The 16,550-nt window shown below is 47.2% G+C and overlaps 1 protein-coding gene across 1 annotated transcript in view; it reads left to right on the top strand.

Annotated features, from left to right (window-relative positions):
• Positions 1 to 16,550, top strand: part of HERC2 (HECT and RLD domain containing E3 ubiquitin protein ligase 2) — a 242,558-nt gene that overhangs the window by 224,141 nt on the left and 1,867 nt on the right. The window contains 10 exon segments of the mRNA XM_070463934.1: positions 91 to 182; positions 388 to 527; positions 4,946 to 5,133; positions 5,812 to 6,009; positions 8,329 to 8,412; positions 13,361 to 13,502; positions 13,626 to 13,820; positions 14,444 to 14,556; positions 15,149 to 15,339; positions 16,217 to 16,322. Coding sequence (XP_070320035.1) covers positions 91 to 182; positions 388 to 527; positions 4,946 to 5,133; positions 5,812 to 6,009; positions 8,329 to 8,412; positions 13,361 to 13,502; positions 13,626 to 13,820; positions 14,444 to 14,556; positions 15,149 to 15,339; positions 16,217 to 16,322 — 1,449 coding nt within the window.

The following is a 16,550-nucleotide window of genomic DNA, read 5'->3' as shown; positions in this document are numbered from 1 at the left end:
AGTTCTTTATTAGATTTAGTTCAGCATATGGATGCGGCCATCAGCAAAATCCTTGATTCAATCAATCTAATTGAACCTTTTCCCTTCTAGATTGACTCTCTTACAGGCCTTGGAGTGGTTAAAGTGGAATGTGGATCCCAGTTTTCCGTCGCCCTTACCAAATCTGGTGCTGTTTACACTTGGTATGTAAGATTCTGTTTATTTAATTCCACCAAAACCAATGATTGTTAATTTGAAGTTACATTAACTGTCTTTTTGTAGACTGAAATGTAACTTCTGTGGCAGGTGGCAATTTCTGTCTTCCTGTAGGTGTTTGCATCAGAAGGGTGGGGCAGCATGGTGAACGAGATGGCATTGCACTCACAAGTTCCATGTTCTTGTATACAGGGGCAAAGGTGATTATCACAGGCTGGGGCATGGATCTGATGACCATGTCAGAAGACCTCGCCAAGTCCAAGGGCTGCAAGGGAAGAAGGTCATTGCCATTGCCACTGGCTCCCTGCACTGCGTGTGCTGCTCTGAAGACGGTAGGTGGAGGCGAGTTTGTAACTTGGAGGTTTGTGATCTGAGAGGTCAGGGATGAATGCACAGCTGTAAGGTGGTGGGGGGCGGGTATGGAGGGATTCATACTATATTCTGAAAAAATATCTTTGCTGTTGGCCTTCATCATCTTCAGCCCTGGTGTTAATACCGGTGAATATATTGTGTTTTGTGGCAGAGAAGAGTTAGCAGAACAGGGCTGATACGGCTGTTTTTATTTATTTTTTCTTAATTGCAGTATTGTTGCTTTACAATGTATTAGTTTCTGGTGTACAGTGAAGTAAATCAGTTATATATAGATGTATAACTATATGTCTATGTCTATGTATGTATGTATCAGTTCACTTCAATCACCCAGTCGTTCTGACTCTTTGCGACCCCATGGACTGCAGCACGCCAGGACCCCCTGTCCATCACCAGCTCCCAGAGTTTACTCAAACTCATGTCCATTGAGTCTGTGATGACATCCAACCATCTCATCCTCTGCCATCCCCTTCTCCTCCCACCCTCAGTCTTTCCCAACATCAGGGTCTTTTCAAACTAGTCAGTTCTGTGGCATCAGGTGGCCAAATATCCCCTCCCTCTGAGCCTCCTTCCCTCCCAAGCCCCATCCTATTCCTCTGGTCATCATCAAGCACCGCGCTAAGCTCCCTGAGCCGTGCGGCAGTTTCCCACTAGCTGTCTGTTTTACACAGAGCAGTATATATATGTCAGTCGTCATCTCCCAGTTCATCCCGTTCTCCCCTTGCTCCACATGTTGATGGCTGTTTTTAGAAAGGCCTGCTTACGAGGTTGGCCTTCAGCTGGCTTCTGGGAACCTGGGTTTCAGCCTAACCCACTAGCCCTAATTGAAAGAGGCCTTGTTAGAATGTTTGAAAAGAGTGTGGTCTCTGCTGAAACCTGCTTCCTTCTGGGGGGGAATCTGGAACTTGGGTACATGCCAAACAGAGGTGCCCGCATGACCTGCCCCTGTCACAGCCCTGGGCACTGAGTGTCTAGTGAGCTTCCTTGGGGGACAGCACATCACAGGTGGCCGCAGCTGGTTCCTCGGGGAACTAAATATGTCCGTGTGGCACCCCTGCAAGGGGCCTGTTGGAAGCTCGCTCCTGGTTTTCTCTGCGCTGCGTCCATGTGCCTTTGCTGACTTTGCTTTGTGTCACTGTGATGAATCGTGGCTCTGAGTATGACATGCTGAGTTCTTGAACATTTTATTTACTTACTCTCATCAGATATTTAAAATCTTTTTGTTTTCGTCTTGTTGGACTCAGGGTTTCCTAATTTATTTGATGAGTTATATATATGTAATCTTGTTTCATGGAAGGATGGGCACAGTTAAAGGACAGAAATGGTAAGGACTTCATAGAAGCAGAAGAGATTAAGAAGGAAGTGGCAAGAATGCACAGAAGAACTATACAAAAAAGGTCTTAAATGACCCAGATAACCACGATGGTGTGATCACTCACTGAGAGCCAGACATCCTGGAATGTGAAGTCAAACAAAGCTAGTGGAGGTGATAGAATTCCAGCTGAGCTATTTCAAATCCTAAAGGATGATGCTCTTAAAGTGCTGCACTCAATATGTCAGCAAATCTTGAAAACTCAGCAGTGACCACAGGACTGGAAAAGTTCAGTTTTCATTCCAGAATTTCATTCATTCCTTCTTTGTTCCAAAGAAGGGCAATGCCAAAAATTGTTCAGGCTACCATACAGTTGTGCTCGTTTTACATGCTAGCAGAGTTATGCTCAAATTCCTTCAAGCTAGGCTTTAGCAGTATGTGAACTAAGAACCTTCCATATATACAAGCTGGGTTTAGAAAAGGCAGAGGAACCAGAGATCAAATTGCCAACATCCGTTGGATCATAGAGAAAGCAAGGGAGTTCCAGTAAAAACATCTACTTCTGCTTCATTGACTATGCTAAAGCCTTTGACTGTGGATCACAACAAATTGTGGAAAATTCTTAAAGAGATGGGAATACCAGACCCTACCTGCTTCTTAAGTAACCTGTATGTGGGTCAAGAAGCAGCAGTTAGGACCAGACATGGAACAACTGATGGTTCCAAAATGGGAAAGGAGCACGACAAGGCTGTGTGTTGTTACGTTGCTTTGTAACTTCTATGCAGATTGCGTCATGCAAAATGCCAACCTGGATAAATCACAAGCTGGAGTCAAGATTACTGGGAGAAATAACAACAACCTCAGATATGCAGATAATACCACTCTAATGGCAGAAAGTGAAGAGGAACTAAAGAGCCTCTTGATGAAAGTGAAAGAGAAGAGTGAAAAAGCTGGCTTAAAACTTGACATTCAAAAAACTAAGATCATGATATCTGGTCCCATCACTTCATGGCAAATAGATGGGGCAACAATGGAAACAGTGATAGATTTTATTTTCTTGGACTCCAAAATCACTGTGGATGGTGACCTCAACCATGAAATTAAAAGACGTTTGCTCCTTGGAAGGAAGCTATGATAAACCTAGACAGTGTATGGAAAAAGCAGAGCCATCACTTTGCCAACAAAGATCTGTACAGTCAAAGCTCTAGTTTCCAGCAGTGATGTATGGATGTGAGAGTTGGACCATAAAGAAAGCTGAGCACTGAAGAATTGATGCTTTCGGACTGTGGTGCTGGAGAATACTCTTGAGAGTCCTTTGGACTTCAAGGAGATCACAGCAATCAATCCTGAAGGAAATCAACCCTATGAATATTCATTTGAAGTACTGACGATAAAGTTGAAGCTCCAATACTTTGGTCACCTGATGTGAAGAGCTCTCATTGAAAAAGACTGATGGTGCAAAAGGAGAAGGGTGTGGCAGAGGATGAGAGGGTTAGATAACATCACCGACTCAATGGACACATGAATTTGAGCAACTCCAGGAGATAGTGGAGGACAGAGGAGCCTGGAGTGCTGCAGTCCATCGGGGTTGCAAACAGTTGGACACAACTTAGTGACTGAACAACAACAAAAATATAAGCTGTTGCTATTGCTTACCTTGATGCTCAAATCATGCCCTGTTTCATCTTCTGGAATATCCCCACGTTATTCCTTGAGTATTTCTGTGCTTTCTGGCACAATAAGACATTCTATCCTTATTCTGAGTCTTTATGTTTCAAACCTAGAAGTTGATGTTTCCCCAAGGAGTCCTGGTGCCTTTGGAGGAAAATGGCGTTTAAAAGACAAGATCTGGTCTATAGGTGCTCGTTGCTAAAGTGCTATCACTGCTGTCAGACCTTCTTAGAGGACAGAGCTAGGGAATATATGTGTAAATAATATACAAAATTGCATCTGTGTTTGTTTCTGAATGTATATATGTACAGTGAACACAGCTTGTTCACACCAGTACCCCAAGCTCTAGTTCTAAACCACAGCTTCATTCTAGTTTTCTCTCTCCCCATCCTTAAAACTCCTTTCTCTTTTGTAAGAAACTTGGTCCTCTAATGTAGCAACTTACTCTTCCTGTAGTGGCTGCTGCCCCATCATTGCCTCTGACTTCTCCCCCGTGTGGATCCTTGCCTCACTCAGGTTGTGACTGCCCCGCCCACTCAGGATTGTGCCCTCTCATGGGTGTACAGCTCCCTGCTTTGGCCTGCCTCTCCTACTGGGCTCACCCTCTTTGTGGAAGCCCTTGTCCCTTGTGCAGTCTGAGTCCGTGCACCCGGCTGTGCCTCAGCAGAGAGGCTGTCTTCCTCTTGCTTGCACTCTGACACTTACCCAGTGGCTTTCGGACTGCGCTATCCAGAACCAGAAGGGGAAGGACACAACACCCCACCCTTCATCATGCAGGCCTTGTACTTTGTAGAGTGGTGCTTATGGCTGCATGGCATCCTGAGGAGTCTCTGTGAATCTGGCAAGGCTTGTGCCATCTCTACAGAACTGAATTCACTTCTGTTCTAATCACCACCATAACCATACAATGGTGTTTCATGATTGGAGTCTAGCATGGTAAGCTGAGCGTGATTCTCATCAGTATTTGAATCTTGTGTTTAGAATCGGAATAACCATTAGAAGAGCACATGTTCCTTTAAAACATGGATTTTGTTTAGTTAAAAACTGACTTTCTCTTCCTTTAACATACAAAATCAATTTGGATTGTTAGGTATTTACTGTTTTGATATTACTTGTTTGGATTAAGAGCTGCTTCCAGGTACATGCTTAGTTTGGTGAACAGACATGGCTGGAAAAGGAGTTTTTAGGCAGCAGAGGCTGTCAAGAGTCCTGGGAATCCTGCTGCCTTTTGAGTATTGTGACTTGAGACATCTAGGTCACCATAAGTGTAACATTTGCACAGATGACTGCCAGCAGGCAGTTGGAGGGTAGTGAGGACTGTGTATGTGGGAAGATGGTGGTGGTTGTGCATTTATTGGTTCTTGTCTATAAGTCCTTGTTCTCCATCTGCTGCCGTAGGTGAAGTTTATACGTGGGGTGACAATGATGAGGGACAATTGGGAGATGGAACAACAAATGCCATCCAGAGGCCTCGGCTGGTAGCTGCCCTTCAGGGTAAGAAGGTCAACCGTGTGGCCTGTGGCTCAGCACACACTCTGGCCTGGTCAACCAGCAAGCCCGCCAGCGCCGGAAAGCTGCCTGTACAGGTCAGTGGTTGAGGCCAGTGGGCTCGCAGGCGCGCGCGTTGTGACAGAGGTGGGGTCTGTATCCTGAGCCACGGGTGTACAGGCAGCACACCCTTCCGTTCCCCTTGTGTATTTACAGAGGCATTCCACTGAAAATAACCTGATTCATAGTGATAAAAACAGTGTTTTAAGAACCTTAATTACCAGGTTCAATCCCTGGATCAGGAAACTCCCCTGGAGTAGGAAATGGCTGCCCACTGCAGTATTCTTGCCTGGAACACTCCATGAACAGAGGAGCCTGGCGGGCACAGTCGCTGGGGCTGCAACGAGCCGTCCACAGCTGAGCACTCACACACATGAGAACCTTGATATTCACACTTGGCAGCGTTCTGTGTACATCAGTGGCGCCTTTATTAAAAACTGTATAAACTGTTCTGGTAGTACAGATTGTACGTTTTCTGTAGTTAATTTATTTCTATAAGCTAATTTCTTTTTAAAAGCATTCTCCATGGTTTACATTTCTTGGCTCAGGCAAAATGGCCAGAATATTATTTTTAAAACAGCAAGATTTTTCAAACCAAACTCAGAAGTCATAGTGCTTCTTTGTTTTCAAGAACAACATTTTCAATCCATCTGCTATACTGTGGCTTAACTATACATTTGACACCTAAATTGACATAACAAGTTTCCATCTTTCAGGTTCCCATGGAGTACAATCATTTACAGGAAATCCCTATCATAGCCCTAAGGAACCGGCTGCTGCTACTGCATCACATCTCAGAGCTCTTTTGCCCCTGCATCCCCATGTTTGACCTTGAAGGCTCTCTCGATGAAACTGGACTTGGGCCGTCTGTGGGGTTTGACACTCTTCGAGGAATTCTGATATCCCAGGGAAAGGTATTGCTTTGGTAACAATCTTTACTGCAGGTGTTGTTGTTATCCTCAGTAAGTTTTAATCCAACAAAAATTTCTAAACCAGAAATGTGCTGAAAACAGCTGATTAAGCAAATGTTCACAGAGCACCTACTATGTACCAGGTTCTGTCCTGGGTTCTTAGAATGCATTGGTGACAGTCAGACAAAAATCCCTTCTTTTTTTGGAGCTTATATTAAAAATGGTTAGGTGCTATGATTTCCCCTTGTAATCTCTTTACCGCTACCCCACCCCTCAGGAGAGGTTTGGCAAAACTAAGCTTACATTCTTACAGTGCTCTCTGCTATCCTGAACTTGAGGCTTTATGGCAAATTCCTATTGGCAGGAGGAAGGGAAAAAAAATGAGATAATTTCTTCTCCAGGTATGTCTAGCAGAGGACCCAGAAGTTATAGATTGCTTAGATAAAAGTATTATACTAGGATATGTAGAAATTCCTGGTTGAAGGTAATTTATCAGACTGTGAAAAGAATCAGGAATGAGGGCTTCTGAAAGTTGCCAGACAGATTTGACCCACTGACATTTGTAATAATTTGAGCTGTCTAGAGTTGAAATATCTGAAGTCATCAAGTTTCTGGCAAGCATCTTGGCAGGATGGCCTAGAAGAGGCTCAGTTGTTGTGTGGTGAGGGGGATACAGGGGAAAGCGTGGAGCTTAGATGAAGGAATCCTTGTCCTTAGGATTCTGATTCTGCGATGGTATAGGGTTTTTAATCCGAGGTCATGGCCTGTTTTTAATGATAATAAAATTTAGATGTTTTGGAGTACTGTCTAAACAGATTATTTTTCAGGATTAGCTTTATTTCCTAAAGTTCCTAGCCAGAAAAGACTGGTGCACACATTTTATTTTTATGTGTGGCTTAGAGACATGTAGACGATGATGGGGATTGTGGTAATGGAAAAATTTCTCTGATGATGGGGAGCAGGAAAAAATCGAGGATGGGTAAAATCAAATTTGAAACTTTACTTCAACCTTTTTTCAGTAATAAAAATACCAAATTGATTCCTTTCACCGTTACTTTAATTCCTCAGAGTGGAGGTGATAATACGCAATAAAAGGGAGAAAGCTTCTCCTTGTAGGGGAGAGCAAAGAGAGGCAGCACATTTCACAGTGTGAGTCTCCTCAGCTGAGTGGGGAGGGGGAGCCTCAGGGAGGCTGAAGGTTTCTGTCAGCAGCAGAGTATCAGCCTCTGTTTTGGTCCTGGTTAGAAAGGATTGCTTCTGCGGGAGTTTTGGGGAGTAGGTTTTGTTGGTGACTGTGGAGTCAGCAGAGCCCAGAAGAGAGTGCATCTTAGGAGGGTGGGACTAGGTGGGGCTGCTCTGTGGGGAAGAGAACGCTTGCCCGGAGCAGGGGGAGAGCAGCGGTCAGGAAGGGTGAGGGCAAAGGTAGCTGGTCGGTGTGCAAGACTGTGCGGGGAGGGGCTTACTCCGCAGTCTCCTGTGTCTGTGGACCCGTCTGTGCAAATGGGAGCACCTCTGCCCTTGCCTCCTTCATAGGTGGGAGTTCTGGGGCTCTGACTTCAGAGCAGTGTGCCCTCCCCTCTACTTCTCTCCCAGCCACCCTTTCTCCAGAAAAGAACACGGGTCCACTTGTGGCGACCCGTGTCTGCCAGGGACCCTGTCTCCTTTGAGGGTCTCTGGAGTCTGGTCCTATCCTCAGACACGCGCACACCACCACGCGATCTCTCCGTATGCTTGGGTCCACACAGGCATGCTCCTCCCTGGGTGAGCTGGGGACCTGCTCCCTTTGCGCGTCGTCTTCACCCTGGGTTTTTTCCCAGGTTTCTTTCAGTGCGTGGTGCCAATGTGTCCCCTCGCTCACTGGTCTCCCCGTCCCCACCGCAGCCCTGGCCCACTCCCCCAGGCTCCCTGCCCCTGCGCCGCTTTGTGTCTGGTGTCTCTTTCAGAGCAGCGGTGCTGAGGTATCGTTGGTGCCTCAGTCCTGCCAGTACTGGACCTGCAGTTTGTCTGGGAGGCCTCAGGTTTCTTGTTAGCCCTGAGCCCGGCCTGAGACCTGAGTTAGAGCAGGTGCGCCTCAGGCTCTGGCCCTCACCCCTCTGTATGCAGTGCATGTTGGGCGCCTCCTGCCCCCAGATGGCAGGTGGGGCGGGGGTGCTGCCAAGCACTGGCCCTGCTGGCTGCCTGAGCCTCTGCATGGACTTGGGTATTGATGCCAGGCCAACCCCCTGGGCCACCTCAGACCTGGAAAAGGGGGTTTTATGACGTGAAACATCTATGGGTGATACTTTCTGTATGATATTCTAAATTTTGTTTTGCGTGTTTTAGGAAGCAGCTTTCCGGAAAGTAGTACAGGCCACCATGGTGCGAGATCGCCAGCACGGCCCCGTGGTGGAGCTGAACCGCATCCAGGTAACAGAATGGAGATGGTTCTCTGCGCACAGATGCTGTGGTCTCATGGTTGTGAGTCGTGTCCCTGCAGCCTGCGGCAAGTACTCACAGCAAGACTCCTCTTGTGCCCTTGGTTAGGGAGCAAGGTGCCATGTGTGTGGGATGGCCTGTGCTGCTGAGACTGCCAGGTGGCCATGTAAATGGTCTTCTTTATAACATGAAGAAGAAAAGCTTATTTCAGATAACCTGGGAGCACAAATCCAGATAAGCAAAAAGGGAAAAGTGAAAATGACCCATATTTCCACCACATGTTGACAACTGCTGCTAATGTTTGGGGGGTATGTTATAACCTGAACTAGACTTTGGTAACTTGCTCTCTGTTCCCCTTAATGCATTGTAAGCACCCAGATCTCTGTCCCGTGCCCTGGGGCTGTGGGATTGTTTATGCCAACCAGCCGCACATGCTGATTTCTCTGCTGTGGGCTGGAAAGTTGGGCCTGCTTTTCTGGGATACAGCAGGGCCGGCTGGTGTGGCTCTAGCTCTATGTGTATCTTCAGTCTCCCACTTGGGTTAGGTTCTGAGATGCAGAGCAGATTTCCTCTTCACACCAGCCTCACACCCTCCCCAGTTCTGATGGCTTACTTTGTCAATTTAATAGGCCAGAATCACTAATACTAAGACTTTACATCACAGTACTAATCAAAGAAATGAAAAGGAGACTATCTCTGGATTTATACTGCTGCTGAATGTATATAAGCTTCACATTAAAAGAATTAATTAAAACAAAAGGCACTAATGACGACATTGTGTGTGCTTGACATTTACAATGCAAATGAAATTGGTCCCCCCTCTGGAGCAAAAGCGAGCCATGAAGAACAAGTGCTTTGTTCCTGAACCTTCTTGTTAGCACATGATTTTTACCCTGATGGTGGTTATATGACTAGAAATTCTTCCAGAGTTGTTCTTGGGGGCATTTTTAATTAAGACAACAACTCTTGTCCTTTGTTAGAGAACACGTGTGACCATGCTGGTGGAAGTGATTAATTCACTGACGTCATAGTGTTTAATGTTAAGCTGGAGGTCAGTCAGCCCATTCCACAAACAAATGGGCTGTTTAGCTAGATTAATGAGAAAGCTTTTATTTCCGTACTTGGAGAATCATTTTGGTCTGCTCTACTTTATTAGGTTTTAAATGCTAAAGTTCATAAGTGCAGAAAGCTGATGGCTGCAGATCATCTAATTTAGACAGTTGGGTGTTCTTGGATCTCAGGCTTGCCTCAGCCATGCACAGGCACCGTGTTGGGGCCAGTGGCCCAGTGTGGATGTCCAGACCCAGGGGCCTCGCTCGTCTGGGAACCTGGATAACCTGGAGTCTGCACGAGGCACATTGTTCCGTCGTGGTGTCCCTGATGCCTCGCTCTTCCTCGTCTTCATATCCCTGGTACTTCGAGTTATGAGTCTGTTGGGTGCATGTCTGAACAGACATGAGTAGATAAGAGGGCAAACAGACTGATACTATACATTTTTAAAGACATGTAAATAACCTTCAGTGCAGCATACAGTGCTCCCTGATGTCAGAGCAGCCACTCCAGCTGCCCAGAGACCCTCAGGTGCAAGAGCCAGGTTCTCTTCACTTCAGTGGTTCATACCCACCCTTAAAATTAGGAAGAACTTCCACAAAGATGGAGATAAAATAGAGCAGAGTGGTGGAGGGAACAGTCTGTAAGTCCAAGGCGAACGCAGACACCAGTACTCACCCAGAAAGGTGGTGTGGGTCGCCTCTTCTCCATGCTCTCCCAGGCCTGCAGCTTTTGTGGGGATGCCTGTGCAGAGGTTTTCTTACTTTACGTTGACAGTGCCCTAGAGACAGTGAAAGTACGCTGTGTTCTTGGAGGGTATTTCTGTTTGAATTTGATTTAGTTTTGTAACAGGGTCTCAAAATCAGTGTATATTAAAAATTTATATTATAGATAATGCAATTATGGAAATGAGCACATTCCCAAAAATTTAGAAAATTTAAAGACAGTTAAAACTACGTATATTCCTGCTGTTCAGAGATATCAGGTACACAACCCTGCCCTTGCGGTGTCCTGGCTGTATTCGTATAGCCATGTTCCTTCATAGCGGCTGAGGTTGTGTTAACTGGCACTGTAAATGGAGGTGATGTATCTTTCAGGTGGGAAGCAAGTCTGTGTCTTTCTTACCCCTCACATAGGAACACATCCTCTTCCTTTCTGTAGCTCACTTTCCCCCCAGGTATTGTGTGCCTTAGAGAGCTGCTGAGGCTAAATGAAATGACATATGAGAACGTGCAGCTGAATGTGTGGCGTGTAGGAAAACTCACTCCACAGGAAACTGTTGTTATTATTATTGTCATTGTTCTTTTAGTCTTAAGATTGATAACTTCTGCAGTAGGAAAATTAGCTGTTAAACTCAGCTGAGAACTCACAAAGAAGTTAAGGATGATGAGAGTTTATCCAGAGGAGTCAGTGTAAAAGTACATTTTCAGAATCATTTTTCCTTAACTTCTCATTGTGCCATGACTTCAGACTGAGCTTCCTGGGTGATTCTGAAGCACAGCCTGAGCTTCAGGCTGCAGAGTTACTTAGTCCACTGAGTAGCTGAATGAGAGCTTGTTCCGATCTGTTGAAGCATCTTATTAGGTTGGTGCAAAAATAATTGCAGTTTCAGACCCTGAATAACTAGACTCAAACACTATTTTATTTTATATTTTTTAGTTTTCTGAATGTTGAGCTTTAAGCCAACTTTTTCACTCTCCTCTTTCACTTTCTTTTTTTTTTTTTTGTTTACCTTTTATTATTTTTTTTTCCATTTATTTTTATTAGTTGGAGGCTAATTACTTTACAATATTGTAGTGGTTTTTGCCATACATTGACATGAATCAGGCCATGGATTTACATGTGTTCCCCATCCTAAACCCCCTCCCACCTCCCTCCCTCAAACACATCTTTATTAATCAAAATAGGAACCATTACAATCAACACATTTTTGCCAATGAGAAATAAGTGTTGTTTATTCCTGTAGCATAAAAATCCATGCTTCAGGATTTGACAAACTCTTGGAAAGCATTTTCTGCCTCCTGCTGGTTGTGGAAGTGTTTTCCCTGCAAAAGCTGTTGAGATGCTTGAAGAAGTGGTAGTCAGTTGGCGAGAGGTCAGGTGAATGTGGCAGATGAGGCAAAACTTCATAGCCCAATTTGTTCAACTTTTGAAGCATTGGTTGTGCAGCATAGGGTTGGGCGTTGTCACGGAGAATTGGGCCCATTCGGTTGACCAATGCTGGCTGTAGGCGTTGCAGTTTTCAGTGCATCCTATCGACTTGCTGAGTGTAGTTCTCAGATGTCATGGTTTCTCCAGGAATCAGAAAGTGGTAGTGGATCAGACCAGCAGCAGACCACCAAACAGTGACCATGACCTTTTTTTGGTGCAAGTTTGGCTTTGGGAAGTGCTTTGGAGCTGCTTCTTGGTCTAGCTGCTGAACTGGTCATCACCAGTTGTCATATGATCCACTTTTTATCTCACATCACAATCCAATCAAGAAATGGTTTGTTGTTGTTGCATAGAATAAGAGAAGATGACACTTCAAAATGACAATTTTTTTTATTTGCAGTCAGCTCATGAGGCACCCACTTATCAAGCTTTTTCACCTTTCCAATTTGCTTCAAATGCCAAATGACCATAGAATGGTTGATGTTGAGTTCTTGGGCAACTTCTCATGTAGTTGTAAGAGGATCAGCTTTGATGATTGCTCTCAGTTGGTCATTGTCAACTTCCATGGCCAGCCACTATGCTCCTCATCTTCAAGGCTCGTCTCCTTTGCAAAACTTTTTGAACAACCACTGTGATGTACATTCGTTAGCAGTTCCTGGGCCAGATGTGTTGTTTCTGCTGCTTTACAGCCCATTTTGAACTTGAATAAGAAAATCACTTGAATTTGCTTTTTGTCTAACATCATTTCCATAGTCTAAAATAAATATAAAATAAGCAGCAAGTAATAAGTCAACTTAGCAAAAAACATAAAGCAAGAAATGCACATTAAAATGATGTATAACATAACCACATTTAAGAATGTATTCCAGTATCAAATGGCAAATTTCAACAGTGCAAAACTACAGCTACTTTTGCATCAGTCTGGATAGCTTATGACGAGAAATGCAGGTGGGATAAGTGATCATACTGGGAGACACAGTGACCCCAAAGGTTGAGTAGAATCTGTGCAGGTGAGGAAAGGAGGGAAGGAAGGTTCTGTTCTGGCCAAGCTGGTGCATCCAGGTTTGGTCTCAGAGCCACTTGATGTGGCCCTCCCAGGGCTGATGGTCTGCTTAGAGGCTGCTTTCAGGTATCCTGCCTCCTCTTCATGGAGACGATGGGTAAGGTTAAATACAGTGTGAGTATAAACCAGGTTGCAGTTACTGCCTACTTGAGCTGCTCACAGCTTTCCCTGTGTTCCGTGCTCTCTCAGTAGTCGCCTCCCATCCTGATGTGCTGTGTGTGCCAGTGAGCGGGCCCTGGCCCGATGGCCACTGCTGTCTCACAGGCAGCCTGTGTCAAGGGCGGGAGAGAGAGGCGCTCAAGGCTGGTCTTTGGGGTCCTCAGCAGGTGTGGGTGAGGAGACGAGGACAGGAGTTAGTCTTGGGAGGTCCAGCTGCCCTTCATGTTTGCACAGGCATGCTCAGGTGGTTGTACTTGGGTTTGCTGGGTGCTCACAGTGGCCCGAGGTTGTAGGGGTGACACCAGGCATCTGAGTGCTGTTTGTTGTCTGTAGAGGGACCCCACCCTCACCCCCACTGTGACCAGGACAGGGCAGGCGAGGGTAGCAGGAGGGATGATCAGCTGCAGAGCATTGCTTTGGATGCAGGGGTTTCAGGGCTGGTCAGCTTGTGAAAATGGCACCCATGTGCTTTCTGCTATGGACTTTGTTATGTATTTTCCTTCTTTCTGTCTCTAGGTCAAGCGTTCAAGAAGTAAAGGGGGCCTCGCAGGTCCTGATGGAACCAAGTCTGTCTTTGGGCAGATGTGCGCTAAGATGAGCTCATTCAGTCCTGACAGCCTCCTCCTCCCACACCGTGTCTGGAAGGTCAAGTTTGTGGGTGAGAGCTCGCGTGTGTAGAGGGGTGTTGGTGTGAGAGGAGAACTGGGAGAGCCCCCAGCTGCTCCCCAGGGGGCTCTGATGCAGTCAGTGACTGGGAGCTGCTGACCTGCCTTTTCCCTAGGTGAATCTGTGGATGACTGTGGTGGTGGCTACAGTGAGTCCATAGCTGAGATCTGTGAGGAGCTGCAGAATGGACTCACCCCGCTTCTGATCGTAACCCCCAATGGGAGGGACGAGTCGGGGGCCAACCGGGACTGCTACCTGTTGAGCCCAGCGGCCAGGGCGCCGGTGCACACCAGCATGTTCCGGTTCTTGGGTAGGCCTCTCGTGTGGGGCAGCTCCGTGTGCTCTTGCCTCGTGTGACGGCTGCTCTGTCTGGGGAGCGGTGGCGGCTGCTGTAAATACCTGCCTTTGGCTTCCTCAGTGTGCAGCTGTGGGAATGTGGGGATCTGGGCCACCAGCAGCTGTGTGCTGAGGACCAGGTGGTGCCCTTGCCGCTCCGAAGATCTGAGATACAGTTTCTGCATCTTAAACATATCCGAAACTTGGGGTCACATCTTAGAGAGTCCTTACATTTGGCCAGGCCCTCCCTGGTGAGTCTGCGTCCTCACTCATGGCACTGCATCCAACTTCCTTAAGAAGCTCCGGCTGTCTGCTTTGCCATCAAAGGAACAAGGATTAGCCACTGTGGCTACAACTGTTGCTGTAAAGAGCAGAAGAGTTATAGACTTAGTCCATAGGAACAGAAGCAAGTAATGAGTTTTAGTGTAGGGTATAAGGCTTCGAGGACAGACCTAAGTCTCTGTGAATCAGGGTCGCATTGGTTTAGAAGGCGCTGAGGCCCCAGGGCTGAGCTTGTCTCCACTGTGTGGTTGAGTAGACTAGATATTTTGTCATCAGTACCAAGTACATCCTGTCTTTTGTGCTTTGAATGAGCAGGTGTGTTACTGGGTATTGCCATTCGGACTGGAAGTCCCCTGAGTCTGAACCTTGCTGAGCCTGTCTGGAAGCAGCTGGCTGGGATGAGCCTCACCATTGCAGACCTCAGTGAGGTAACCTCCAGGAGGGAGAGGACAGAGAAATGGGACTCAGTGTGTGTCCAGTGCAGAGCATGGTGGGGGTGACCTGCGGTCTGGTTCAGAGGCACAGCCTGCCCTGAGGTCCCAGCACACTCAGGATGGTCAATCTGCTGGCCATCTGGTGGCAGAGTGGCAGTGTGGGCTCAGGCCAGCCTGCTTCTAGAACTTGATATCTGCTTTGTGGGCTTTGCCACTTGTACATTCTTGTCAGATGAGAAAGCTTGCTGTCTTTCCTGTGGCACAGCTGAGCACGTGGGCAGGCAGCTGGGGACTGTTGAGGCTCCTGGGGCCTCTCCAGGGTGTGGCTCCCTCAGAGCAGGTGGGACTCGCCTCCGACCAATAGTCACTCAGCAAGTGATTGTAAGGACTCCTTGTTACAGCTCCATGGGTGAAAATGTTCCCCTGCTGCTCCCCCTTTATTTCCTGGCACATGCAGTGCACTTGGAGCCTTGCCACAGGCTCCAGGCACATCGAGACCCGGCAGCTCTGTGTGGGATGTGAACTGGGGTCTGGGGCAGAGGAGCAGCCCTGGCTCAATGGGTGAACTCCCTTCTTCCCCTGGAAGGTCGATAAAGATTTTATCCCTGGACTCATGTACATCCGTGATAATGAAGCCACCTCGGAGGAGTTTGAGGCCATGAGCCTGCCCTTCACAGTGCCTAGTGCTAGCGGCCAGGACATCCAGCTGAGCTCCAAGTACACACACATCACTCTGGACAACCGCGCAGAGTACGTCCGGCTCGCAATAAACTACAGGTGTGTGATTGTCTGCCTTCCAGAACTTCAACTCAATAAATAGCAAAAATAGCAGAAAATGGTTTGCTTGGGTGGCAGCTTTTTTCCATAAGTAAAATTTAATGGACTTGGCTCTAGCAGTTGCTGCCTACAGTCATCAAGCTTACTTTGTGGTCAGGGTCAGAGTACCTAGTATTCTCACCTGGGATTCCTGGCTCTGGCTAGAACGCCAGGGTGAGAAGCCCCCTGTTGGACTGTGCCAGCAGTCACAGGGCCTCTGTGTGCCGCCTTTGCTGGGGCAGGGCTGTGTTTGGATGGCCTCCGCCCCGCGTGGCCCTTGCACTACCATTCACTTGTGTTTGCTGCATTGCGGACTGGCAGCGCCATCCGTGGCCTCTGCCCGCTCTCCCCTTACTACTGTGGTCTTTGGAAGCCTTGTCCTCCAGAATCACCCAGCTAGGCGTTGGGATGAGGCTCCGTGTGTCACGTGGGCTTGGCTTGCTGGACTCTGGCTGAGGGCAGTCGTTGCAGGCATCCTGCGTTGCCCACCTGTGTTCATCGGTCTCATGCCCTAGCTTGCCGGTCACGAGGACCTTAGATACTGCATTGACACTAAGAAAGTTCTTAGCTTGGCTGTTTTGGGACCTGACTCTGACTCTGCATGTCTAATTCTGGCTCCTTCCTGGGAAGGAGGGAAGGTTTGAGAATTGTGTCTTGCAATGGGTATAGCTGTGGCTCATTTTTTGAGGTAGAATTCTGTGGGCCAGTCAGACAACTCAGTCCACAAGAAGCTTTGAGACTCTGTCTGCAAAGCACATGCCTTGCTTCTCCTTGAAATGAGACTTGGTATGAGTAGAACATGATCTGCATGAAACACACAGTGAATGTTTTCTTTCAGACTCCATGAGTTTGATGAGCAGGTAGCTGCCGTTCGAGAGGGGATGGCCCGAGTCGTGCCTGTCCCTCTTCTCTCTCTGTTCACCGGATATGAATTGGAGACGATGGTATGCCCACCCCTTCGTTGCGCTTCCTTGCAGCACCCTTCTCGTGGTAATCCCCTGAATCAGCACCACCAGTTAGCCTCCCAGTCAAACCTCGCTCTTGGAGGTCTGAGATCTGCTCACGCCTTTTGAGTGAAGACAGACATGCTCAGGAAGCGAGTGTTCACTGCCTCCCGCTCCTCCCCTCTAGCCTCCCCCACGTGACCCTCCCCACACCAGCCCTGGTAGAAA

Source organism: Odocoileus virginianus, unplaced genomic scaffold (assembly GCF_023699985.2).
Source record: "Odocoileus virginianus isolate 20LAN1187 ecotype Illinois unplaced genomic scaffold, Ovbor_1.2 Unplaced_Contig_9, whole genome shotgun sequence".
NCBI classification, from domain to species: Eukaryota; Metazoa; Chordata; class Mammalia; order Artiodactyla; family Cervidae; genus Odocoileus; species Odocoileus virginianus.
Note: the sequence above shows the minus strand (reverse complement) of the source record. Positions and strands in the feature narration are given on the sequence as shown.